Raw genomic sequence first — 25,306 nt, 5'->3', positions numbered from 1 at the left:
GGAATGGCTGAGCTGGGGCTCAAAGCTAGTCATGGGATTTCTGTCCTGTGGGCTTACAGAAGCTGTTTTAGGCATCTCTGCAGGGCTATTTCTGATCCACAGGGGTCCCTGGGCGAAGGCTGGGCTCAAAGGTTCACACGAGACCAGACCGGCTTCAGAGTAAACAGAGCAGCCTTCAGCCAGGGAACAGATGAGCTAAGGTGGGAGAGGTTGGTACTTTTGTGCTCATGAAATGAATCGCTGGGTAACTGAACTAGTATGGGTGGCAGAGACACAAGTCACTCAAATCTCTTGCCTCCCACCTAAGAAGGCTGGTGGTGCTTCTTGATTTGGAGCCAAAAGAACCTAGATAGTTTTTCAGCTCTGCAAATGCACAGATATCCATACTGCTGGAGCTACACCATCCATTATGGTGGCCACTGGCTACGTATGGCTATTGAGCATCTGAAATATGACGAGACTGCAGTAAGGTGTGCTGGACACATGAAATACACATCAGATTTTTAAATCTTGGCATGAAAAAAAGACTGTGAAACATCTCATTAACAATGCCTTACACTTATGTTAAAATGACATTTTAGATCTAGTAGATTAAATATATTATCAAAATTAATTTCACCTGTTCCTTCTTTGTTTTTTTAACATGACTTCTAGAAGACTTTAAATTATATCTATGGCTCATATTGAATTTCTGCTCTACAGTTTGTAGTCTACGGAGGTGATTAAACAACTGGATTAAGAGTTTCCATCCTAGAGTCAAACAGGGCTGAATTCAGATCCCCATTTCACCTCTAACCAGCTGTGTGACCTTGGGCAAGTTGCTTCCCTTCTCTGGGCCTCAATGTACCTGTCTATAAAATAAAGGTAAATATTTGGAAAGGTTTTTGTCAAACTGTATGATTTAAAATAAGAATTCTTTTTATTCCTAAACAAAAAAGAAATACTATCAGAAATACTGGCAACTATTATTGATGAGGAATTCTGCTTGTCTTGAGAAGGGATGGGCTTTGCATTCAGTCAGTTCAAATCCAGCCAGAAGCACAGAGATGAACTATGGTTGAGAATTAATGTATCATTTCTAGAGATTTTGGAAATCCTGAGGAGTCCCTTGAACCTTAATGGGCCGTCAGAGACCTCTAAGAAGCTGTAACTATGGGAGAGGACGGGGGACCATGATCTCTTTCAACATTGACATCTTACAGACAGGTCAGTGGATGATCAGAATTTAGGTAGCTTGTTCAAGATTGCACAGCAAGTAGGTGGGAGAACCTAACAGGGTCTGGCTCATGATTACTTGCTATATCTTGTCATCACACCCAATTATCACAAAAGTCCTATTTTTAGCCCTATTTAAAGATGAAGAAACCGGATCAAAGAGGTTAAGACACTTGCCTGTGGTCACGCAGCTCCAAGTGGTAGAGGTGGCATTCAATGCCAGATATACTGGGCTAAAGAGTGTCCCTCAAAATTCCACATCCATCGGGAACCTCAGAATTGGATCTTATTTGGAAATAGCGTCTTTGCAGATGTAACTAGTTAAGTCAAGGTCATACTGGACTCAGGTGGGAACTAAACTCAGTGATTGGTGTCCTTATAAGAGGAAACAGAGACAGGCAGACACACAGAGAGAATGCCACGTGAAGACAGAAAGATCGGGGTCACACCTCTGTAAGCCAGCAAATGCCAAAGATCACCAGCAACTGCTAGAAGCTGGGAGAGGGGCACGGATCAGATTCTTCCTCAGTGCCTCCCGAGAGGACCCACCCTGCCACCACCTTGATTTTGGACTTCTGGCCCACAGAGCTGTGAGAGAATGATTTTTTGTTGTTTTAAGCCACCCAGTTTGCACCACATTGTTACAGCAGCTTTAGGAAGCTAACACACCAGGTGCTATGGTGTGAACGTTTGTGGTCTCCAGATTCGCAAGCTAATGCCCTAGTCTTCAATGAGAGGTGATTAGATCATGAATGAGATTAGAGATTCTTGCAAGAAGAGACAGGAGATAGTTTGCTTCCCCTCCTGTCCTCTCTCTCTCTGCCATGGGAAGACACAGTGAGAAGACCAGGAATTGGAAATCCTGAGGGGTCCCTTGAACCCTAGTGGGCAGTCAGAGACCTCTTAGAAGGTAGAATGATGGGAGAGGAAGGAGGGCCATGATCTCTTTCAATATTTATATCTTACACTGGACCTGCTAGCGCCTTGATCTTGGACTTCCCAGACTCCAGAACTATGAGAAATAAATGTGTGTTGTTTAACTCCCCCAGGCTAGAGGGCTAAGACACTTTGTCACTTCACTGTCAAAGCCCCAGCTCATCCCGGGGCACTGTTGAGATGTCCTCCTCCCATCCTCAGCCCAGACCCTCCCACCAGTCACCGGCCTGAGCAGCTGCTGAGCCTCAGAGTGGCCCCACTGGCTCTGGGCTGTGAGAAAGGCCTTCTGCTCCAGGCATGGTGAGCTCTTGCAAATTACTGTTTTCAGTTGAAAAGAGGCTCCAGAGGGCTCTTCAGCTGCTCAGCAGGAGATGTGAAGGCTCTTGAATTAACTCAGAGAATCAGAAGCTTCTATGGCTGGTGGCCAGGAGCTCCCCCCCCCCCTCCCCGCCGCCTTCATCCTATCCCTTGGTCAGGCCTGGGAGGGGCAGTGATGCCTCTGGGGGTTCCCACAAGAGCAACCTTGGTGGAGGCCAGATCCAAGTCGCCTGTGGACTGATTGGCAGGTGGATGCTGGGATCAGGGGATGCTGAATGCTGCTCTGCTGTTTCCAGGGGGTCAGCATCCTTCTGACTCCTACAGTGAAGGGACCTGAGTGGGCTTCCTGTCCAGCCAGGCATCCTGTCAGTGGTCTGTACACACAGTGGGCCTTTATTTGGTCCAATCAGAAGGCAGGAAGCCATGAGGAAGAGCTGGTTCCTGGCTCATTCTGTGTGTATGCCAGGGACTATCAGGGGTTTGAACACCCTTGCCCTACCAGGTGATCTGGCATCAACTCACCTCTATCTCCACCTTACCTTGGGCCATTCTTCCCAAAGCCTGTTGTGTGCATTCGTCCAACCACGCTCCTTGAATGCGGGCTGTTTGCCAGGTGCTGTTACACACTTCACAGCATTATCTCATTTGATCTTTTCAAACCCCTGTGCTGAATTATGACCACTGACCCCACTTGACAGATGACAAAACCGAGGCCAGTCACTTGCCCAAGTTCCCAGAGCTGAGAAGTGGCCGAGCAGGATTTGGATGTTAGTCTGTCTTGCGTCGAGTCCACAATCCTTCCTGTAGTAGTCTAGGCAGCTTCTCCGCTTTCCACCCACACTCCCTCCCCACGCATGTAGGCATCTTGCCCTTAAAAATATTCAAGGCTGAAGCTGCCTTACATAGAGTATGATAATTAAGAGACTGGGCTCTGGTGTCAGACGTTTGCAGGCTCAAATCCCAGCTCTACCACCTGCCAGCTGAGTGCCTCAGTTTCCTCACCTGTGAAAAAATCAAGGATCTTGATTCGGAGGCTCCTGCAGGGATTTGGTGAGTGAATGTGGGAACAGCCTGGCACTTAGTACGCGAGTCCCCACGTGGTAGCCAGAGTCTGATGTGATTGCTGGACAGTGTCCTCCAAACCAAGGAAGCTAATGAACATTGGTTCACTCTTACTGCCAGACTGTGCTCATCCCACAAAATGTCTTTGGGCTCCTAATTTTATTTTATTTTTATTTTTTAGAGATAGGGGTTTGCTCTGTTGCCCAGGTTCAAGTGTAGTGGCACAAGCATAGCTCACTGCAGCCTCAAACTTCTGGGCTTAAGGGATTCTTCCACCTTAGCCTCATGAGCAGCTAGGACTACAGTTGCATGCCACTGCACTGGCTAACTTTAAAAAATGTATTTGTTGTTTGCAGAGATGGGGTCTTGCTTTGTTGCCCAGGTTTGGTCTTAAACTCCAGGCTTCAAGGAATCCTCCTGCCTCTGTCTCCCAAAGGGCTAAGATTATAGGTGTGAACCACCATGTTCTGCCTCCTTGAGCTTCTGTTTATTTATTTATTTATTTGATGGAGTCTCACTCTGTCATCAGGCTAGAGTACAGTGGCACGATCTTCGCTCACTGCAACCTCCATCTCCCAAGTTCAAGCGATTCTCCTGCCTCAGCCTCCCAAGTAGCTGGGATTACAGACGTGCACCACCACACCCAGCTAATTTTATGTTTTTAATAGAGACAGGGTTTCACCATGTTGGCCAGGATAGTCTCGATCTCTTGACCTCGTGATCCACCTGCCTCAGCCTCCCAAAGTGCTGCTATTACAGGCGTGAGCCACTGTGCCTGGCCTCCTTCAGCTTCTAAAATGGAAATGTGTCAGGCACTGTGGTAGGAGCCACAGACACACAGGGGAGAGAGACAGACTCACCCCTCTCTTCAGAGTGCTGATGGTGGCCTTGGAAGAGGGGATCCTGAGCTGAGCGTGCATCAGCTTTCTTTGTATAAGCAGGTGATTCTTCACAGGGGACAATTCCCCCACTGCCCAAAGAGACATTTGGCAATGTCTAAAGACAGGTTTGCTTGTTGCGACCGGTGGGTGTTGCCAGCAGGCAGCGGGCTGGAATGCTTCTAAACATCCTTCGATGCCCAGAACGGGACAGTTCCCCCTCATCAAAGAAGCATCCAGCCCAAAATGTCAGTAGTTCAGAGGCTCAGAAATGCTAGGGCATGCACAAGTGAGCCCCGTGAGACTCTGTGGCCTCTGCACAGAGACCCCAGGGTCCCGCAGACTAAAAGAGAGGAAGCGTGTGCCCGCACCACCCCCTTCCAACCTGTCTTCTCCCATCAGCTCCTTCCAGCCAGATAATCAGGCCTCCCTTTGGTTTAATAGGATTCAGGCTGCTGAGGCAAATGTAAAAACAAAACCCTGTGCAAATGTGTTTTTGTGTAAACACAGCAGGGGGTGACGGCTGCCTGCAGAGAAAGAACCCTGTGGCTGGTACTTCTCAGAGCAAAAATAACTCCAATGTTACTGCTCTGGGAGCAAAGCAGGCAATGGGATGAGAGTTGTGTGGGAACCCAGGTGTTCCTGGGAGTCATCCCTGCCCCACGAAGCCATCCCCTGCCTCCAGGTGAAACTTTCAGGATCCTGGGATAAGTGAGCAGGCGTGAATCCTCTTGGAAGCATCTTTTCCTTAAGGGAAGTAGCCAGCATAGGACGAAAAAAGCACAGCGGGTTATTGTTACATTTTTCTTAATGCTCTGTATTGAATGTAATTTACCTACAGTAAAATGCACCTGTTTTAGTGTATAGTTTGGCAAGTTTTGACACGTGTACAACCACGTAACCTCTACTGCCATCAAAAGGTACAAAAGCTACATCACCCTCAACAATTCCTCTCTGCCCTTCTGCGGTCAATCCCTCTCCCATCCCTCGCCCCTGGCAACCACTGATCTGTTTCTTGTCTTTTTTTTTTTTTAACCATTACTAGAATGTCGTATAAATGGAATCATAATAGCCTTTGAGTCTGGTTTCTTTCACTAGGCATAATGCATAATGCCTTTGCGGTTTATCGGTGCTGTTGTGCCATCCGTAGCTGGTTCCTTTTCATGGCTAAGTAGTACTCCATTGCATGGAGGCACCACAGTTTGCTCATTCACCATTTGGTTGTTTTCACTTTTGACAATTACGAGTAAAGTTGCTATGCATGTTTGCATGCAGGTTTTGGCCTGAGCGTGGCTTTTCACTTCTCTTGGGCAAATACCTAGGAGTGAGGGTGGACATTTAACTTTTTAAGAAATGGTCAAACTGTTTTCCAAAGTGGCTGCATACGCTTTTGCACTCCCACCGTAGATGGATGGGAACTCCAGTTGCTCTGCAACCTCTCCAGCACTTGGTATTAGTCTTTCTTTTTTGGTTTTTATTTGAGCCATTCCAGTACAACATGTGTGTACTGGAATTTTAAAACCTCCTGTCTAGACAATTAGAACAGCCCACGTGAAAGTGATTAGAGGTAACTGAAAAAATCAGATGTGTGGTGGCATCTCATTGTGGTTTTAATTAAAGCCGGGTTCTTGAGTTCTGTGGTCCCGGCAGGAGGCAGCTGATGTCAGTTGTTATTAGCATGAGTTCTGAATCCATTATTCAATGCTCTGAGCCTCAGTTTGCTTCTCCATTAAATGGGGCTTGTATTAGTATTTCCCACTGGTAATATTAAGAGCTGTAGAAAAATTAGTACGTCTGTATATGTAATATATATTCTGTGTATTATTTTATATAGATATATTTTAAAAATACTAAAGAGGACTGGTGTGAGAGTTAGATAAAGCAATGTGGAGAGAGCCGGCGTGGTGCCTGGCCCAGAGGGAGGGCTACTGCTTGTTAGAAGTCGCTGTGATTATAGTTACTGGGCACTTACTGTGTATTTTAAAAGCAGTAAGTGTAGTGAATGCAGCCAGGCTTACCCAGTCAAATCCTGGCTCTGCCTCCTACACCCTAGCTCTGTGAACTTGGGCAAGTTACTGAAGCTCTCTGGGCCTGGGCCTCTGATTCTACACCTGAAAAATGAAGATAATTATAGTGCCTGTCTCGAGGGGTTTTTATACTGCACAAGTGAGTTTAAATGTAAGGGGCCGGCTTCCTTTGTTCAACATTGTTCAGCATTTATGAGGCTCAACAGCTGGGTGGGGTGGCTTACACCTGTAATCCTAGCACTTTGGGATTTGAGTTTGAGCTCAGGAGTTCAAGACTAGCCTGGGCAAATAGTGAGACCCCGTCTCTAAAATAATAATAAGAGGCTCAAGAATGTACAAAGCTAATCCAAGGTGACAGAAGTTAGAAAAGTGATGGCCTCTGGGGAGGGTGATTTGCTGAGAAGGGGTAACAGAGAGCCTCTGGAGGCCCGGGGAATGTCCAGAGTCTTGATCTGGGTGTGTCAACTGGATGAGTACATATGTGAAATTCCAGCACACTTAAGACGTGTTCATTTTTACCATACCACATATAAATTCTCTTATTTAGAAAAAGTAAAAGGAAATGTGGAGGTCCTGGCAGAGCACTAGTGGATCAGTTTGCTAGGGTTACTGTAACAAAACACCACACACTGAGTGGCGTAAACAACCGAAATTTGTTGTCTCACAGTAGTGGAAGCTGGAAGTCCAAAATTAAGGTGTCAGCAGGGTTGGTTCCTCTGAGGTGTGTACGGAAAGGGTTTGCTTCCCACCCCTTTGGCGTAGGTGGCCATCTTCTCTGTGTCCTTATAGCATCTTCCCTCTGGCTGTATCTGTCCCAATTTCCTCCTTTTGCAAGGACTCTAACAAAAGGGTGTGGTGGTGACCAGCATTCGTGGTGACCAGCATCTGAAAAGCACACCCCCTAATAAAAAGTATCAGTCACTCGTTCATTGACCTACCAGCACCATTGAATCTCTCTGCATGGTGAAACTTTGGCTCACTTCTAGGCATTTGCCTGACCCTTCAAATGGTGACAGGACTATTCCTTGCTATGCGCTATACACCAGATACTTTAACCAGCTTCTCCTCAGTCACACACACATCTGTCAAGATGCAAACTATGGCTGAATCATTGGACATCTACCTGCCAATGGGATCTTAATATTCTTTATCTACTTAGTTTTACATGTAGGTCAAGACATGTGCTATGGATCCTACACCTTCCTAGAAACTTGAAACACTGGTTTATTCTACTATTCATAGTAAAGCAACAATGTTCGTAGGCTACCTGTCATATTAGATTAAAGCACACCCCAATGACCTAATTTTAGCTGGATTACCCCTGTGAAGAGATTGTCTCCAAAGGTCACACTCCAGGGTACTGGGGGTTAGGATGTCAACATATGAATTTGGGGAGACATAGTTCAACCTACAACCACCTACGTAGAAAGCACTCTCGGCATAGCAGTTTGTAGTAATTATTATAAGGCATTCATTCTCATTTAATTCTCACAACCTCTGAAGGAGCTCCTGTCCACTTAACAAGTGCAGACTGAGGCCTGGAAAGGTCTGGGGCACACCCTGTGTCTCAGGGGCACTAACGGCAGGCTGGCTTTGAAGTCGACGTCCACCTGTCCCCTCACTGAGGATCAAATTCGGATATTTTTTCCCACCCTCCTCTAACCACTTTCACATGGACTGTTCTAATTGCCTGGACAGGAGGTTTTTAAACTGTAGTCCAGGCATCCCCAGACTACAGCCCGCGGGCCGCATGAGGCCCCCTGAGGCCATTTATCCGGCCCCCTGCCACACTTCAGGAAGGGGCACCTCTTTCATTGGTGGTCAGTGAGGAGCACAGTATGTGGCGGCCCTCCAACGGTCTGAGGGACAGTGAACTGGCCCCCTGTGTAAAAAGCTTGGGGACGCCTGCTCTAGTCCCTGGATGAGCAGCGTCAAACCTCACCTGGAAGCCTGTTAGAAACCCACATCTTTAGGCCCCACCCAAATCCTGCTGTGTTGGGAACTGGGTAATGGGGGTGGAGCCTGTATTTTAACGAGCCCCCCAGAGGATTTGCAAGCACCCTCCAGTCTGAGAGCTCCTGCTCTATGCAGCCCCTGAGCATCACACTGTAACAATGAGCTGCCTGATTGGATCAAATCGAAAGGCCAAATCAGATTCCAGATGAAACATAAAATGCAGCAACCACGTGGCTAATGGCCAGTAGCTTTCTCTGGCCTGGAAGGTCTTCCTCTCTCTGATTCGGGAGACTTTAAGGACCAACTTGCTGTGTGAGGCCTCCCTTCTGTCTGGTGGGATTGGCATTTGTACTTGAGATTGCCTCAGGAATGGTCTGATCCAGATGATCATCCAGGAATGATGATCTTGGCAATGAGCTAGCCACAGAGGAGAGGGGAAGATCCAGCCCCAAGGAGTGCATGTTTCCTCTGGGGAGGTGAACTTCAGTACCAGAGGCAGTGGTGTCACTAAAATCCCTCTGGAACCACACAGCCCTAGGTGGAAATTCCAGCTCTGCCACTTATGACCTGTGTCACTCACCTTGGGCAAGTTGCTGGACTTATCTGGGCCCCAGTTTCTCATTTGTATAATGGGGAGAATACCACCTACCTTATAGAGTCATGGTGAACATTAGAAAATACACATTTCAAGGTTCTGGAAGCCAAACAAGTAAAAAATACACATTTCAAGGTTCTGGAAGCCAAACAAGTAAAATTGGGATTATTCGTCTTTGAAATTAAGACAGACCCCAAGATTTTACAAGCTAAAAAATAAGATCGTCATTTTCCTGATGGCAGGGGCCACATCCTCTTCATGGATGTATTCATAGCACCTGACATACAATAGGCACTCAATAAATGCTTGTTAACTGAAGATATAAAAGCATGCTTCCCTCTGCGGTGGAGAAGATTGGGCTCCCATTGATCAGAATAGAGCTCTTTTCAGTCAAGGAGGGAGAAATGTCCCCAGAGATTCTGCATTTGTGCAGTCTGTGTAGGATACTCTCGTTGTGGATAGATCCCTTGGCTCCACCCAGGCCCGTGGGACAAGCCTTGGCTTGCTAAGTGGCTGTCACTCAGTGAATGTTTGTTGAATGAATGGATAAACTGTAGTTTGACTATAGGTGGGTGGGGAGCAGTAAGTAGGAACCAAAACAAATTTTAAGGTAGTTTTTATTTTTGTGTTTTACTAAGCAGGAACCAGAGGAACGGAAAGTCAGCCCACCTGCCCCGGGGCCACACAGTCGTTCAAATGAAGTTATAAGGTGGGGACAGGAAGAAGGAAAGTTTGAGACCACAGCTGAAACCTTCAACTCTCAGAACCACCCAGCACCCACTACATCATTTGCAGGGTGCAGGGCAAAACAAAAATGCAGGGCTCCTTCTTCAGAAAGTGTTAAGAATTTCCAGACAGCGATGGCAGAGCTTTAACCCGGGCACGGAGGCCTTCTGAGCGTGGGTCCTGAGGAGCCACACAGTGCAGGTTGTGAGCCTATGAAAATGCCCCTGCAACCACTTCCTCTCTGATGGGGAAACCCAACTCAGAGAGGCCTCAAATGTCACCCGGGGCACCCAGCCTGTCCGGCAGGCGAGTCCGGCTTCAAGCCCACGAAACTTAGTGGTCATCTGGTTGACCTCTTCATGGGACTAGCCTGTTTGACTCCCTGTGCACTGCCATGGGCATGTCCTGTGCTGTCTACGGGGACTGAAAGGAGCTTCCCTGTTCCCTCAGGAACCTGACATGCTGCAGCCATCAGCATCCTATTCCAACCCGCGTGCCTCGCTCTTCCTCCCTGGGCTGCAACCAGACAGACCTTCCTCCCTCCCACCCTGGTGGATTTATTCCTGGGGATGTGTGGGCAGATGCGTGTTTGTGTGTGGGGTGTTCATCTAAATTTAAAGACATCATGACAGCAAAGACCTATTAATGTTGGGGCTGGTGAGGACTCTCTTTTAAAAGAATCCCAAATAAATTAAGAGATAAAGGACCGCCCCAGTTCTAACTTCCGTCCCTGTTCCACCTTACTCTGCGCCTGTCAGCCCTCGGGCCAAGGATAAGAAGAGTAAGGGACGTCGACTGGGACTAGACGCCTGTTGGGGGCCCTGAGAGGTGGCATGATAGTGTCCACTTACACGTCTGGAAAATGGAGGCTCAGAGAGGTGACATGCCATTGTTAAGGGGTTTTTGTTTATTTGTTTTTAGAGACAAGGTCTCACTCCGTTCCCAGGCTGGAGTGCGATGCCATGATCATAGCTCACTGCAACCTCAAATTCCTGGGCTTAAGTCTTGCCAAGGTCTTGAGTTACAAAGTGATAGAGATGGACGAGGACCACTACACATTCCAGGACTCAGCTTCTGCCGAGCCACAGCTGCCCCTATTGATACAAACGTGCAAATAACAGTAACTGTGGCTGTGCTGAGGCCTGGGAATTCACCTGGCCCCATGGTAAGCATTTTAAACAGTTAACTGCAGCTAACTTTGTCAATACCCAGATGCTTTGCATGCCATATTCTCATCCATTTTATGGGCAAGAAAGGAACTAAGGCTTAGAGAGATTAACTGGTTTTCTCAGCTTCTCACTGCCGTTAAGTGATGAAGCCAAGATTCAAACCCAAGTCTAACTGACATCAAAACTCACGCTCTCTTTCTTTAAATCCCAGCTAACTATGGAAAACAAAAACACAGCTCAGCAAAATGAGAAAATTAATTACTCCTAAACCTACCTCCAAGAGGTAACGTCTTTCTGTATATCGATGTGTTTCCATCCATCTTGTCTTTCTCTGCCAGAGGGGAGGTACTTGCCCCTGGCAGCTGACCTTGCTGTTGTGTAATTGCCAGGCAATTTAGAGATGACTTGAAATTTATAATTCATGGGCATGTCTTTCATCCTGGTCACTGGAAGGCAGCAAGGCATGACTGTCTCCCTGGGAGAATTTCAACCTTGACATGGGAGGAGATGAGAACATCTTAGAAGCTTAGAACAAAATTTCAGAAATGGAGAGCCCACCAACATTGAAACTATAAACCAAAAACTATCTGAGACAGGTCTCAATCAATTTAGAAGTTCATTTTGCCAAGGTTAAGGACATGCCCAGAAGAGAGGTCTGCACCTTTCTCCAGAGATGTCTTTGAAAGGGCTTCAGTATTTCAAGGGGAAAAGCAAGCTGGAGGGAAAGAGGGTATGGTCATGTTACTAAACACACAGGTTGCAGGAGACGAGGAGCAGGTAGAGGAATAGTCAGTTATGTTATTTGTCTCCCACTCAGTAAATCGGCACTTTACTTAAGATAAGGTGAACACCAAGTAGCTACCTGTGGAGATATTTCACCTTTTATCTGTACCTGCCTGCTTAGGAACAAAAGGAGAAGCTTTCTTGCCTGACTCAGCTTCCAACATAACTTTTTCCTCCTTTTGGCATAGTTTTTTGCTTTCCTTGCATAGAACGGACCCTAGTATCCCAGCATGTGCTGGAAGTTGGGCATCCTAGCATAGAACCTCACAATAGAATCTTATGATGGAGAGCTAGGATGAAAATCTTAGAAAGGAGCTCTAGAATCTGGCACGAAAACTTGGTAAGCCTGGAGTCAGATGAGTCCACGGGCAATGTTCTGGTTCGCTCTTCTCTTTATTCACAAGGGCAAGGTCTAGAACAATGTCTGGAGATGTTTTTCATGGTCACAACTTGAGGAAAGGGGAACAATACAGGCATCCGATAGGTGTGAGCCAGGGATGCTGTCAACCACCCTGTGACGCACAGAACAGCTCCCTCCAGCAACAAATTATCCAGTCCAAAGTGTCCGCGTCACTAATGATGAGAACCTCTGGTGTTGACTTTTCAAGACATGTGCTGCTTTATTCTTTTGACAATCCCAGGGGATGAAGAAACCACATTCAGTCAGAATGAGAAGATCCAATGTCTAGTTTGAGCTCTAAGACTAACCATGTTTCTGAGGCAAGTCCCATGGTGTCTGCTGTCTCTCACTCATGAAGTGACAGTAAGGACTCCCGCCATATATTGTAAATGGGTATGGACCGATGGGGCTGGTTAACTGCGTATGTGCTTGGGGTGAGGGAAATGACAGGCATGGGGCCGTGAACATGTTCAGCATGCATGAGCCTCTACACATGTGTACGGCCTCCTGCCACCTTCTCTGTGGTACGATGGTGTCCAGGTGACGTCTTCATGGATGAAAGTGTCAGTCAGTTTCTGGCAGTCGTAGCTTGCATGTGAGGGGACATCTCCCTGTTGGATGCCAGCAGAACTCCTTGGGCCACTGAAGGCTTGGGAACCCCTTGCCTTCTGTGCAGGCTCTGAGCATTCAGAGGAGAAAGGCTCTCTTGTACAGAAGGCCTCCGAATCACCCTTTTTGCCCCACAGAAAGGAGACCCCGAGGTCAGAGGTCAGAGGGCTGCCCTTCTACAGAAGACGATGTCACACAAAGTTTAGGATTAAGGGTCTGGAGTCAGGCAGGCCTGGGTTGAGTCTTGTTCTGCCACTCATCAGCTCTGGCCTTCGGCAAGTTGCCTGGCCTCTCCAGATCTTGGTTTTCTCATCTGTAAAGTGAGATTAAACCTCACCTCCCACACAGAGCCCCTGGGGAGAGGCAGTGGCCCAGGGTACATGGCAGATGTTCTTCCTTCTCAGGAGGGTGCCAAAGCTGAAGGCTGGGATTCAAGAAAATGGGTCTGGGTGGAGCCACCCTCCACCTCCCCTTTAGGCCTCAGCTGCCCCATCTGTCAGTGAGGACGCCGACCTGGAGGTTATGAAGAGTATGTCCTCCTGCTTTGATGGCTGTGAGCCCACCTCTCACTCCTCCTCTGAGCCAGCAGCAGGTGCTGGCAACCCCTCCAAGGACACATGGTTCTCCGGGGGGGAAGAGAGCTTGAACCTACAGAGGTGGGCTGGGGGGCACAGAGCCACCTCCCCACCACCCCCACAAACACACAGACACACTTGGACAGAAAGACTGGGCTTGGGCGATTTGGGGGTGGGATGGCAGTTCTTTTTCACTCCTGGTGGAAAGTTCCTCTCTGGGGAAGGGCTGCTAATGGGTGCTGTCACTGTTCCTAAATTAGAGTTCAGTCCACCGTGGTCAGTGTGGAACCAACAAATGGCAATTTGCTCATGTTTGAGGCTGGGAGCCATAGGGGCTGCCAGGGAGCAGCGTGTACTCTGGGAAGAAATCTGCAGGGCAGGAACCAGCTCAGCCCTGGCCTGGCTGTGTGACTCTGGGTCACTATTCCAGCCTCTCTGAGCCCTGGGGTTCCTCATCTGTAAAACATCAGACTTGAACTCGCTGGTGTCTAAGGGCCCTTTGAACTCCAGGATGCTATGGTATCATAATCACAATCATAATCATAATCTTGGTAATGGCTAAAAAGTATTGAGCACTTACTTGGGTCCAGGCCTATGTGAGGCATTTTATGTGGACAGAGGTTATTTCATTCAAGTTTCTCTAAGCCTCAGTTTCCCCTGATGTAAAGGGAGACTGTTTTGCTAGGTGTTGGATCTCCAGCTTTCTTATAGCTGTCACTTGCTCTAAGGAAGCTGAGTGACTGAGAGTGGCCTCTGAGCTCTGAAGAGGGACAGGCTGAACTCCTTCAGTGGTCCTAAGCCCCTTCCCCATAATCTCTACGTCAGCTTCCATTGCTGATCAAAATTAAGGGCCAGCAAATACTTTCTGTAAAAGGCCAGACGGTAAATATTTTAGGCTTTGAGGGTCACATTCCCTTGAGCCCCAGCCAGAAAGAAATTCTAGATGCTCCCACAAGCCCTGCCAAGCACCTGGACCTTAGCCCTTTCTAAGCTCCAGCAATCAACAAACATTTTTCAGCTTGGCCTCTGAGAAGTGGTCACATCCCACTGGGAAAGGAATGTCCGCATTATGTTCTTTAGGAGACAGGCTCCGGTCACACTGCAGCTCCGGAACAGCCTGAGCAGAAACCACAGGCCCTTGTGGGATGCACCGCCACCGACCCTCTCTACCTCCCAGTCTCTGCATGGTGTCTCCCGCTGCCTGGGACATTCTCGCCCCAGATCCTCCCATGACTGTCTCCTTGTCATTTTGCAGATCTCAGCTCAAATGCCTTCTTCTGAGAGGCTTGGAAACCACCCTACCCCACGCAGCTTCCTCCTATTCTCCACTGCGAGGACTTTCCATCACTGTGAGAAGTGCATCTGACATTGTGATGCACACACACAAAGCAAAAGTTCACGAAATAACATTTCTCCTTACTGCCTGGGAGTCAGTGATAGCTTACTCTACACCATTCCCTTTCATCCTATCCCTCCCTCCCACCATCCTTCCTGCTCTTGCCATTCCCTATCGATCTGCCCCTTGAGTAAACACTGCCCAGAACCAGCAGAGCCATCCATTATCTCCCCCAGACAATTAGTAGCCTATTAAGGAACTCTATGCAAATGTACACTAATTGACCCAAGACACAGCAGCTCCTGGAGGAAAAGGCAGACTCCAGATGGCTTAATGATAGGGACATGGACGTCCCCTCAGCAGTCCCTCTTGGGGAAGAAAGTGATCTGCCTTTGGAGAAGGCTGCCAGCTGCCTCATGGGTCAGCCAGTGGACTGGGTGACCGGAGCAGTGGGTCCCTTCCAGCAAACCACTGGAAAAAGGAGACTGTCAGTTCACCCCTTCGTCTCTCTTCAACCTCTGTCCCTTCCTGCAACATGGCCCCGTCCCCAGAGCCCACAGTTTGGATAGTTCACTGACATATACTTCAGCGGGTCTCTGCCTTTTCAAATATGTGATGGTCCCCACTTTTTAAACAGACTTTTAAAAAGTCATTTTAGGTTCATAGCAAAATTGAGGGGCAAGTACAGAACGTTCCCATCTAACCCCTGGCCCTCCTCCAACAGCCTCCCCCTCCATCAATACCCCATACCAGAGTGGTCCATTTGTTACAGTCGGTGAACCCACACTGACACATCATTATCACCCAAGTCCACAGTGTCCGTTAGAGCTCACCCTTGGTGTTGGACTTTCTATGGGTTTGGATAAATGTATAATGACACGTGTCCACCATTATAGTATCATACGGAGCAGTTTCCTGTCCTAAAATTCCTCTACTCTACCTACTCACCCTCCCTGCAGTCCTCACAAGCACTGATCTTTTTACTGTCTCCATAGTTTTGCCTTTTCCAGAATGTCATATCATTGGAATCATACAGCATGTAGCATTTTCAGATCAGCTTCTCTCACTTAGTAATATGCATTTAAGCTTCCTCCATGTCGTTGAGACCTGAATAGTACTCCACTGTCTGGGTGTACATACTCCTTTGGATAAGTTCCCATAAGCATGATTGCTGGATTGTATGGTAAGAGTATGTTTTGTTTATGAGTTGCCCTTTGAAGACTAACTGTAGCTAAAGGTTACTAAGCCCTCTTGGTGTACCTAGCACCATGGTAAGAAAAGAAAAATGAAAAGTTTTCTCATTCAGTGTGTCTGTAACCCTGGAAGGCTTGGTCCTGCAAGCTCAGGAACCAAGGCTTGCTTGGGTCCTATGTCTCAGTATTTCTTCTCTGCTCAGCTATTTTCTTCTCCTTCTCTCCACAGGCTTCACTTTTGCTCTTTCTTTGGGCAGCTGGTGACAGCTCCTCAGGCTGTAGGTCCGTAGTCTAAGTGATCAGCAAAGATGTGCATGTCTCAAATCCCAACTCCATATTTCTGGGGCCAAGAATGGATTGGCCAGTTTTAGATCTACCTATTATCCATCAGCCTACCTATTATCCACCAGCAATGCCAGTGGAAAGGGTAATATGCTACAAATGCGGCCCCCCGGGGTCTCCCTCTGCAAGCAAGGGGTGGGTGTCACACACAAGACAGACTCCCCAAAATGTATCCTCCACACCAACTTAGATAGTCAACAATCATTGTATCAACTCATCGAACCTTTATCTGCTTCTGAAGTCTGGGCAAAGAGTATTGTCACGAGAAGAGGTAAATGTTTTGTTTGGTTGGCCAAAGTTGTGACAGAGAATGACTATCTACTAAGAAACTGTCATGACAGGCTTAGCATACAGTTAAGAGCACACGCCCCAGAGCCAGACTCCCTGGGCTAGAAGCCTGTTCCATCACTTGCTAGCTGTGTGAACCTGCACAAATGACTTAACTTCTCTGATTTCCTCAGCTGTAAAATGGTTCTAACAAGTGGAATCTTTCTTACAGGGTTGTTGTAAGGATTACAAGATACTCTCTAGACAGTGTCTGTCACATAGTTGGTGCTCAATAAATACTAACTTATGCTATTATTAGGGTGCTATGTATTTTTAAAACAGTAGCTCATTTAACACTCCTGCCTTTCCAGTGAGGCAGAGTGGATTGGCCCTATTTTGCAGGTGTGGAAACTGAGTTGCAGAGAGGCCCCTTGCTAAAGATCACATAGCCACCCTATCTCAGAGGAGGCAGGTTCAGATGCAGGAGTGTGTGACCCTGACCCTGACCCCTTTCCACATTTCTTCTCCATGGTCATTCCTGTTCACAGTGACCCAGCCTGACTCCCTGCAATAAGCAAAGATGGCTGTAAAGTTTGCCCATGGAGCAAGAGGCACTAGAGTCATTATCCAGAGAAACAAAATTTTAATATTTATTTATAATGGACACCATATGCTCCCTCTGATTTTTTTATTTAATTACATCACAGCAGATGGCTGGGTGTTAAAGGCCATTAAGCTGATGGCACTTTGCCTTCTCATTTATTTTCTTGAATTTTGGGAAAGATAAATGAAAATGGACATGGTTGGCAGGCTGTGCACTCAGGGTAGTGCTGAGTGAGTTTCTGTCCTGGGAACAGAGGGAAGTGTGGGGACCCAGGAGATTCTTTCTGGAGGTGGGTGAGTGAGTATAGGAGGCAACAAACGGGTGTGCCTAGAAGCTGGCAAAGCTTCCCTGGTGTATACATGCTTCCTGGTCAAAAAAGTGGAATTCTTCAGAATCTTTGATGCAACAATCCCATTTTTTTAACCAGGAAATAAGTGTGCATGTACAGAGGTACCAGTTTCAGCTTTGCACAGAATGGTCAGAAACTGGAGTAAACTACTGTATTCCATCACAGGCACAATGGGATAATTAAACTACAGCATACCCACAAATGGAAGGGTGTGTCCCAGAGGGGGTCCACCCACTGTATGGGGTGCAAAAGTCTTCCCTGAGGTTCGCTGGGTTAATAAAATTCTGGATTCCTAAGACAATGAGTGAAAGAATTTGACATTTATAATATTTTTTTTCTCAGGCTGTTTTATTAAGTCTTTCACTTGCCAAATAGCTGGTCCATCAGCAAGAAGGGTGAGAAAGACATTTCATTAAAGGAATTAAGGGTTATCTACCTGGAGAAGTGTCTGAGGCATGGCCATCCACGGTGTAAGCTCAGGAAGGCTCCTTTCATCAAGGCTTGGATTCAACTAAGGGATTAGTGGTTAAGAGAGGGAACTGCTGCCTTGCTGGTCTGCGTAGTGTCCGCCGTGGCAGCGTGTCACTGAGGTTCTGTTTTGCACTTGAATTCCTGCCCCATTTTTTGTGTACCTGGGCGAGTTGCTAAATCTCTGTGAACCTTTGCTTCCTCATCTGCTAAGTGGGTATAATATGCCCATGTCTCGTCATTGTTGAAAGGTCCCATATTGCCTTCCAGGAATTGTACAAAGATTTACATACGGGATGTTTATCATAGCATTACCTATTCATAAGAGAGGGATGACTGGAAATATTTTACATGTCTAATGATAAGGAAAAGGTTGAAAAAAATTGATATGATATGAATAAACCATATCGATTCCTATTCTAAGGAATCAACTATCCCAAGGAATAAATACCGCTGATAAGTAGCTCATTTAGGAAACGAAGAGCACACTTACTCCTGTCCTTCCTTGAGGGGGGAAGTGAGACAAGGAAGGGAAGAAATCAATAAAGGGTGTGTTATCAAGTCATCTATCACAGAGGGTGGTTGAGGCCAAGTCCCACTGGAGAAATAACATACTTCAGAGTTATCCCAGCTGAGGAGCAAGGGAGCTGGGGTATTTATACACCAACTCTCATCAGTCATTTGTTGCAGCTGCTTCCAGATGTAAACATTCTAGCATGTTTTACCTGCCAACCACACGGGCACAAAAACCATTCAAGGTACTGGAGAAACCCCTCAGACCACCAGACGTAGACATGAACATTCAAAATTTAGCACCGTGGGTGGGGTACATGCGGTGTCTGTTACAGATCTACCAAACTGACCAAAAAGGAAAGGGCTGACAACATTAAGTGTTGGTGTGGATGTGGAGCAACAGGAATGCTCGAACTCTATTGAGGAAGTTGTGACTACAGCCACCTTGGGAAAAAAACTGGCGTCTTTTAGGATAATCCTAAGATGCTCATACAAAACAAACAAACAAAAGCTAGTGCTTTCACTCCTGGGTATACATATGCACCCTACATTAATTCTTATATAATCAAGAGGGAGGTATGGGAGTGTCTGCAGCAACTGGCAATTCCATGAAGGAAAATGGAGTCCTTGTATCAGAACACAGGGGCACTGAACAGGCAAAAACCACATGTATTCTCCAGAAATTATTATAAGATGTAGCATTTGTACCTGATATATATTAATATAATATGATACATTTGTATTATTAGCTTATTTACTTCTCGCACTAACCATAAGAAACAAATTATATTACATCATCACTCTATATGGAGAAACTGAGGTTCAAAGGAGTTAATGACCACCTCAAAGAATGATAGTGGGGATTAAAAGGCACAATGGGAATAAGATGACTGGCACATGGTAAGTGCTCAACAAACACTAGTGATTTCTGATATTTTTATTATTAGAACAAGACTGAAATTTTACCTGGACTCCCAAGTTTCTTGGAAACTTCCCAGATGGATCTCCTACCCAGAACCATTAAGAAATCAAACTCTCATGAAGCTTGTTTCTCAGTAGGTATTTCTTGGTGAAGCTTGGGTGGTCTGGGGGTCAGTTGGTCGCTGGGCCTACCCAGTCCCTCCAAACTGCCTCTGCCCCCCAAGTCAGGTTCTGGATTGTAGAGAGGGGGTCGGCCCCCCATCCCAGCTTCACAGGCTTCCATTCTGACCTACTCCGGCCTCCAGAACCTGGAACGGGGAGGCACCCTTTCACCCCCAGAGGAGGAAAGGAACCACAGGGGAGGCTGGGCCTCTGTTTTTCTTTCCCCTGCAGGGCAGCTCTCCCCTGCCCACCTTCAAGTTGGCAGCTCAACACCAGAGCCTCATTCTGGTGCTAAAAATAGGCTGTGTTTAGACACTTTGAGGCTCCTGCTGGAAACATGAACTGCAGTAACCGAACACTGCCACTCCCACAAAGGGGGCCACTCAGCCTCCTCCCTATGGAAGGAAGCTCACACCAGCCCCGGGAGGAAGGCAGAGTAGAGGTCGTCCACCACATTTAACAGATGGGGAAACTGAGGCTCAGCGAGGTGTCATGTAAAATGAAGAGGGATGAAGTCCTGATAGCCAGCCCTGTAGATTGTCTCATTGAGCCCTCCCCACACACCTGGGAGGGCCATTCTATGGTTTACTTAACTTTACAGAGAGAAGATGGCAGCTCAGAGAGATGAAGGCCCCTGTCTGGGCCTCACACCTGCAAGTGAGTGACAGGAGGGGTTGTTAATGAACATGTTATGAACAAATGGAGACAGAGAGAAGTGGCTTGCCTCATCTCACTCAGGCTTGTAGACACATCATTTATGGATTGGGAAGAAACATCACACCTGCCTCACAGCTATCCCCACAGGGAGAAATATGGGAGAATGTATTTATAAAACCTTCAAACGCAGTGTCCAGCATATAGCAGGTATTCAACAAACACAGGTAGTTTTGCTTCCCCATTCCCTTTGAGGCAGGATTTCTGTCTGGAGAGAGAGAGCAGAGAGAGAGACAATGACAGATAGACTAAAGAGAGACCTGGAGAGACACAGACAGAGAGAAAGGCAGGAGAGGGAGAACAACAGATGGAGGTGGGAGGCAGGGGAGTCTGCGATACCTCTAAGGAATTGGGGCTATGGCTCAACCAAATCCTGGAACTCCTGAACCGCAGAACCACCCAGTGCTGAGTATCGCAAGGTGCTGCCTCCACAGAGCCCTGGATTTGCAGTTCTCCAAGGCTGCCACCTGAGTGTTTTGGCCAGCGTGTGAAGCCATGGTTGTAGGTGTAAGCCCTGGGGGGATAAACCTGACTCCTTTTACTTGGTTTCTCTACCAGTGTTTCTTGGGACCCTCCTGTGTACAAATAGCCTTATCGCCTCTATAAGGCTTAGATTCCAGAGGGCACTTCCTCCGGGTGAGCCCCAGCCTCCTTCTAGCACCAGCAGGATGGTGAGGGGTGATTCAGGTCAGCACCTTCCCTCCCCAGGAGGAAAGGGAGCTCTTAAAGTGGGGGGCGGGCACAGCCCCTCCGGCAGATCTCCGTCGATTTCCACGTTGCCCATGCCTCAGTCTCTTTCTGTTCCCTGCCAGCCCCTAACGAGCTCATTATCCTCTTAAAGCCCATTTGGCACCCACTTAGAGAAAAGATGTGTTGAAATATAAAAGAACAGGGAGGGAACAACAAAAAAGGACTAGACCCAGAAATATCCTCAGAGAGGCAGAAAGCCACAGGGAACACTACAGCTGAAATCTTTGCTGTCTCCACGGCAGCAAATGTGCTGAGGTGGCAAATGGCTTTCAAGTGTCTCACATGTGCCCGTGAGGGGGCGGAGGTGGGGCTTCTCTTGAGCATCTCCTATGTGTCAGGTATTCCTCCTACAATGTTTAATTCAGTCCTTCCAGCAATATATTTTTGAGGGAGAAGTCAAGATTCTTCAGGCCACTTTACAGGTGAGGAAGCTGAGTCTTGCTGAGAAGAGCTGTCTTGTTCCAGTCACTCAGCTGCAGGATGGAAGAGGCAGGATTTGAACCCAGGTCTGTTTGCCTGTGATGGAGTCCACCTCTGCTCTTGCCTAAATGGCTCTGGAAGGGATGGTGTCCCCTTGCCCATCCCACAAGGACTGCTGGCTTTTCTCATCCTAGCCCAGCTGCAGAAACATCTGGCACGTGTATTGGCACGATCATGAAACCTCAGTGGATTCTCATGTGCATTGTTAAAACACAGTCCTGACTCCTGAGCTTGGCGTCCATGGCTTCCCATGGTCTGGCTCCTGCCCACTGCTTGGTTCTGTTCCTATCCCACAGTCCCCCGGGCTCCTTTGTTTCTTCCACCTCAGTGGTGTGCCCTCATGTGGGCTGTTCCTCCTCCCTGGGCTAACCTTCTGTTGCTCCTTCACCCAGAGAATTCTGACTCCTTTTGCAAGACCTGCTGGCTCAAAGACTCCTCCCTAGGGAAGCCCTCTATGGTCCCCCCAGGCAGTTGCAGACCCTAGCTTCCCTGGGCTCCCACATTCCATGGCTTCTCAACCCAGGATCCAAGCCCCCCACCTTGATATTTTAAGCCAAATTCTGGGAGCTTATGTGCAAGGGCTTTTTTTTCTGGGCATACATCTGTAGTTGCCATGAGATCCTCAAAGTTACAAGACCAGAAGAGACACACAGTTAGGAATATAGGCTTTGAAGTCAGGTGGCCTTGGTTTACAACCCTCCTGCAACTCGTGACCCCGAACACGTTACCTAATCTCTCTCATACTCATTCACCTCTTGTGTAAAAATAGATGCATGTCTCTCTCATAGAATTGTCTAAATCAGAGTATGTATTTGTGTAGAAGGATGTCTGGCATGTATTAAGTGCTCAATAAACATTAACTATTAATGTTTAAATTAATATTGATTGCTTATCTGTATCTTGTACACACATCTATAGAATTTATAATTGTCTGTCTAGCATAGTGATTGTTTACATTGCTTTCTCCCTCAGTTGACTCTGAAGTCTCTGAAAGAAGGGACTGTGAATTATTTATTCCTGCATCTCAAGGACACACATAGTAGGTGATCAGCATATGTTTTTAAATAAATGGAAGAATGAGTGGATAATTGAATAGGTGGACAGTGAGGCAGATGGATGGATGGGCTGCTACAGTTCAGATGGATAGATGAATGGATGGATAGATGGATTAATGAATAGATTAATGGTAGGTGGATGGATGACTTAATGAATAGATGGGTAGGTGAACTGCTGGGAGACAAATGGATAGATGGATGGGTGGATGAATAGATAGATGGATGGGTGGATGAATGGGTGGGTGAATGGATGGATGGCTTAATGAATGGGTGGGTAGATGGACTGCTGGATGACGGATGGATGGATAGATGGATGGGTGGGTGGATGGATGGATGGTTGGCTTAATGAATGGATGGACAGGTGAACTGAAAGGATGGGCAATGGATAAATAGTTGGCCTAATGAATGGATGTGTATGTGGGCTGCCAGATGACAGACAGATGGATGGATAGATGGATGGATAATTTGACTTTACAAAGGCATGGATTTTTGTCTGTTTTATTCACTTATTCCAAGTGCCTATGAAGGTGACTGGTGTGTAGTATGTACTCAGTACTTAGTTATTGAACAAATGGGATGGCAGACTCTGCATCAAATCACAGTTAAATGCCCACACTACTGTCTGGATTAGCAGAGGCTGTTATAATTCATTTCTTCCATTGGCTGACTACAGAATCTTAGGCGTTGCCTAAGATGGTCATGGGGCCCCCTGCTGGTGGTAATATGAAAAACATTGCCTAAATGGAGTTTTCTGTTTTCTAATTTAGGTTCTATTTTTCCTCTTGACTGATAATCCTGAACATTTAGTCATAAAGCTGTAGTTGTCAACCCTCTGTGCTCATTACCATTATCTGAGAGCACCTGGTTACAGCTGTGGGTTTCTCCCTCAACCAGACATTCTGGTTAGAAAGTTTAGGGATCTGTATTCACCAGGCTCTCAGGTGGTTCTGAATCAGTTGTTTCTCAGACTCACACCTGAGAGATCCTGACAAAGAGTGAGCCATGTTGGTAAGTGGGTGGCAGCAAGGATGGGCTACTGTTTTGGGAGCTGTCTCTGAATTCTCAAGTGATGTCCAGATTGCGGGAAAGGGGCAGAGCCAAAGAGGCGTTGGTTAAGAGCTGTGATTTGCAATTTGGACTGTCCTGGGTTCAAATCCCAGCTCCATCACTCACCAGCTGTGTGATCTCAGTTTCCTCATCTGTAAAGCAGGGAAATAGTTACCTCCCATAGGAATGTTGGGAGGAATAAATGAGACAATAATTGTAGACAGCTGGGCTCAAAGCTGAGCACATGGTAGACACTCAATAAACACTGAATGAACAAATATTCTGCAAAATAACCCTACTCTCCCTCTTTGTCCTTTTCTTCTTTGGATAGAGGAGACAGGCTATAGATTATATTTCTCCCACTAGAATGTAAGGGCTATGAAAGAGGGGATATTGCCTCTCCTGCTTGCAGCTTTATTTCTAGCACCTAGGACAGTGCCTCACACAAAGTGGGTCTCACTGAATATTTGTTGGGAAAAATAAAATGAATGAATCTTGTCTAGTTCAGAATCGCCCAGGTTCAGCAGGTAGTTCAGCAAGGACCTTGGAAGTACTTTTTGGACTTGAGGTAATCCATGGATCAGTGTATATCTGATAAATGTATAGGAAGTATGGAGCAAAGCTGGCCCATAGCTTGTCCAAGACAAAGTGTGTCACCAACTAGGGCCCACTAGGATCCAGGCCCCCACATTCCCAGTTTGGTTTCAAGAAAAAGGCAGTGTTCTAGAAGACGCAGGATGCTCTTTATCCAGCATTGCTCTTAAACCCTTTCGTGCCATTGGTGGTTTCCTCCCCTCTCTGGGCCTCTGCGTTTCCCTCCAGGATGCTTAAGAACCCTGTGGGTTCCGTGCTTTGGCGAAAGGGCTTCTCATGCCTGTGTCTCTGCTGTTTTGCAGGTAGCAACACTGAGCCCTGATGCCTGGCTGGATGGAAGCCTGTCAGCTTCTGTTCCCATGAGGTAGACAGGCCTTGGTCTTCAGCGGGGGAAGAGGCCAGAAACAAGGACCCGGGTGAAATAACCCAGATCCGTTGGTCTGAGAAGCAGAGGAAGGGCAAAAAGTGAGCTGCAGCTGCTGGGGATCCTCAGAAACCTCCAAGTACCATTCTCACCGTTCTTTGGGAACACTCTGAAGTGAAGAGCAACATGTAGGAAAATGGGACCGACTCATGTGTGTCCTGAGCCTCAAAAACCCTTTCTTGGCCCAAAGAAGCTCACCTTGACTTTGGGAGGGCAGGTAAGCTCCACCCTTCCTCATGGCCTCAGCCAAGCTTTGAACTTGCCCTCCCCTTCTGGCCTTGGCGGTTACTTTTTCAGGAAGAGTGAGACTGAGGACTCCCAAGTGTTCCATCCCTAAAAAAAAGCTTGGGAAACCAAGCCCCTTCCATCCCCTCCCAAGCACCCCAGCCAAACCCCAGAGAGCCAGTCCGGAATGAGCCCGCTATGGCCAAGCTCTGGTTCAAATTCCAGCGGTACCTCCGCCGGAAACCCGTGCGCTTCTTCACCTTCCTGGCCCTCTACCTGACTGCCGGGAGCCTCGTCTTCCTTCACTCTGGCTTTGTGGGCCAGCCCGCCGTCTCAGAGAACCAGGCGAACCCCGCCGCTGCAGGAGGCCTGGCTGAGGGTGCCGAGCTGCCCTTCCTGGGCGACATGCATCTGGGCAGAGGCTTCCGGGACACAGGTGAAGCCTCAAGCATCGCTCGCAGGTACGGACCCTGGTTCAAGGGCAAGGATGGGAATGAGAGAGCCAAGCTTGGAGACTACGGGGGAGCCTGGAGCCGAGCCCTCAAGGGGAGGGTCGTCCGGGAGAAGGAGGAAGAGCGAGGTAAGAGCGAGGAAATTCTGGACACTGGGCGGC

General features: G+C 47.4%; 1 protein-coding gene across 3 annotated transcripts in view; it reads left to right on the top strand.

The window, feature by feature from the left end:
- The window catches only part of WSCD2 (WSC domain containing 2), a 121,642-nt gene that overhangs the window by 40,383 nt on the left and 55,953 nt on the right, over nt 1–25,306 (top strand). For all 3 annotated transcript variants that reach the window (XM_074402284.1, XM_039472412.2, XM_039472413.2), the window contains exon 2: nt 24,347–25,273. In XM_074402284.1, coding sequence (XP_074258385.1) covers nt 24,892–25,273 — 382 coding nt within the window. In that variant the 5' untranslated portion in view covers nt 24,347–24,891. The remainder of the gene's footprint in view (nt 1–24,346; nt 25,274–25,306) is intronic.

The sequence above is a fragment of the Saimiri boliviensis genome, chromosome 7 (assembly GCF_048565385.1).
Source record: "Saimiri boliviensis isolate mSaiBol1 chromosome 7, mSaiBol1.pri, whole genome shotgun sequence".
In the NCBI taxonomy this organism is placed as follows: Eukaryota; Metazoa; Chordata; class Mammalia; order Primates; family Cebidae; genus Saimiri; species Saimiri boliviensis.
The sequence above is the reverse complement of the archived record's forward strand: the minus strand, read 5'-3'. Positions and strand labels throughout refer to the sequence as shown.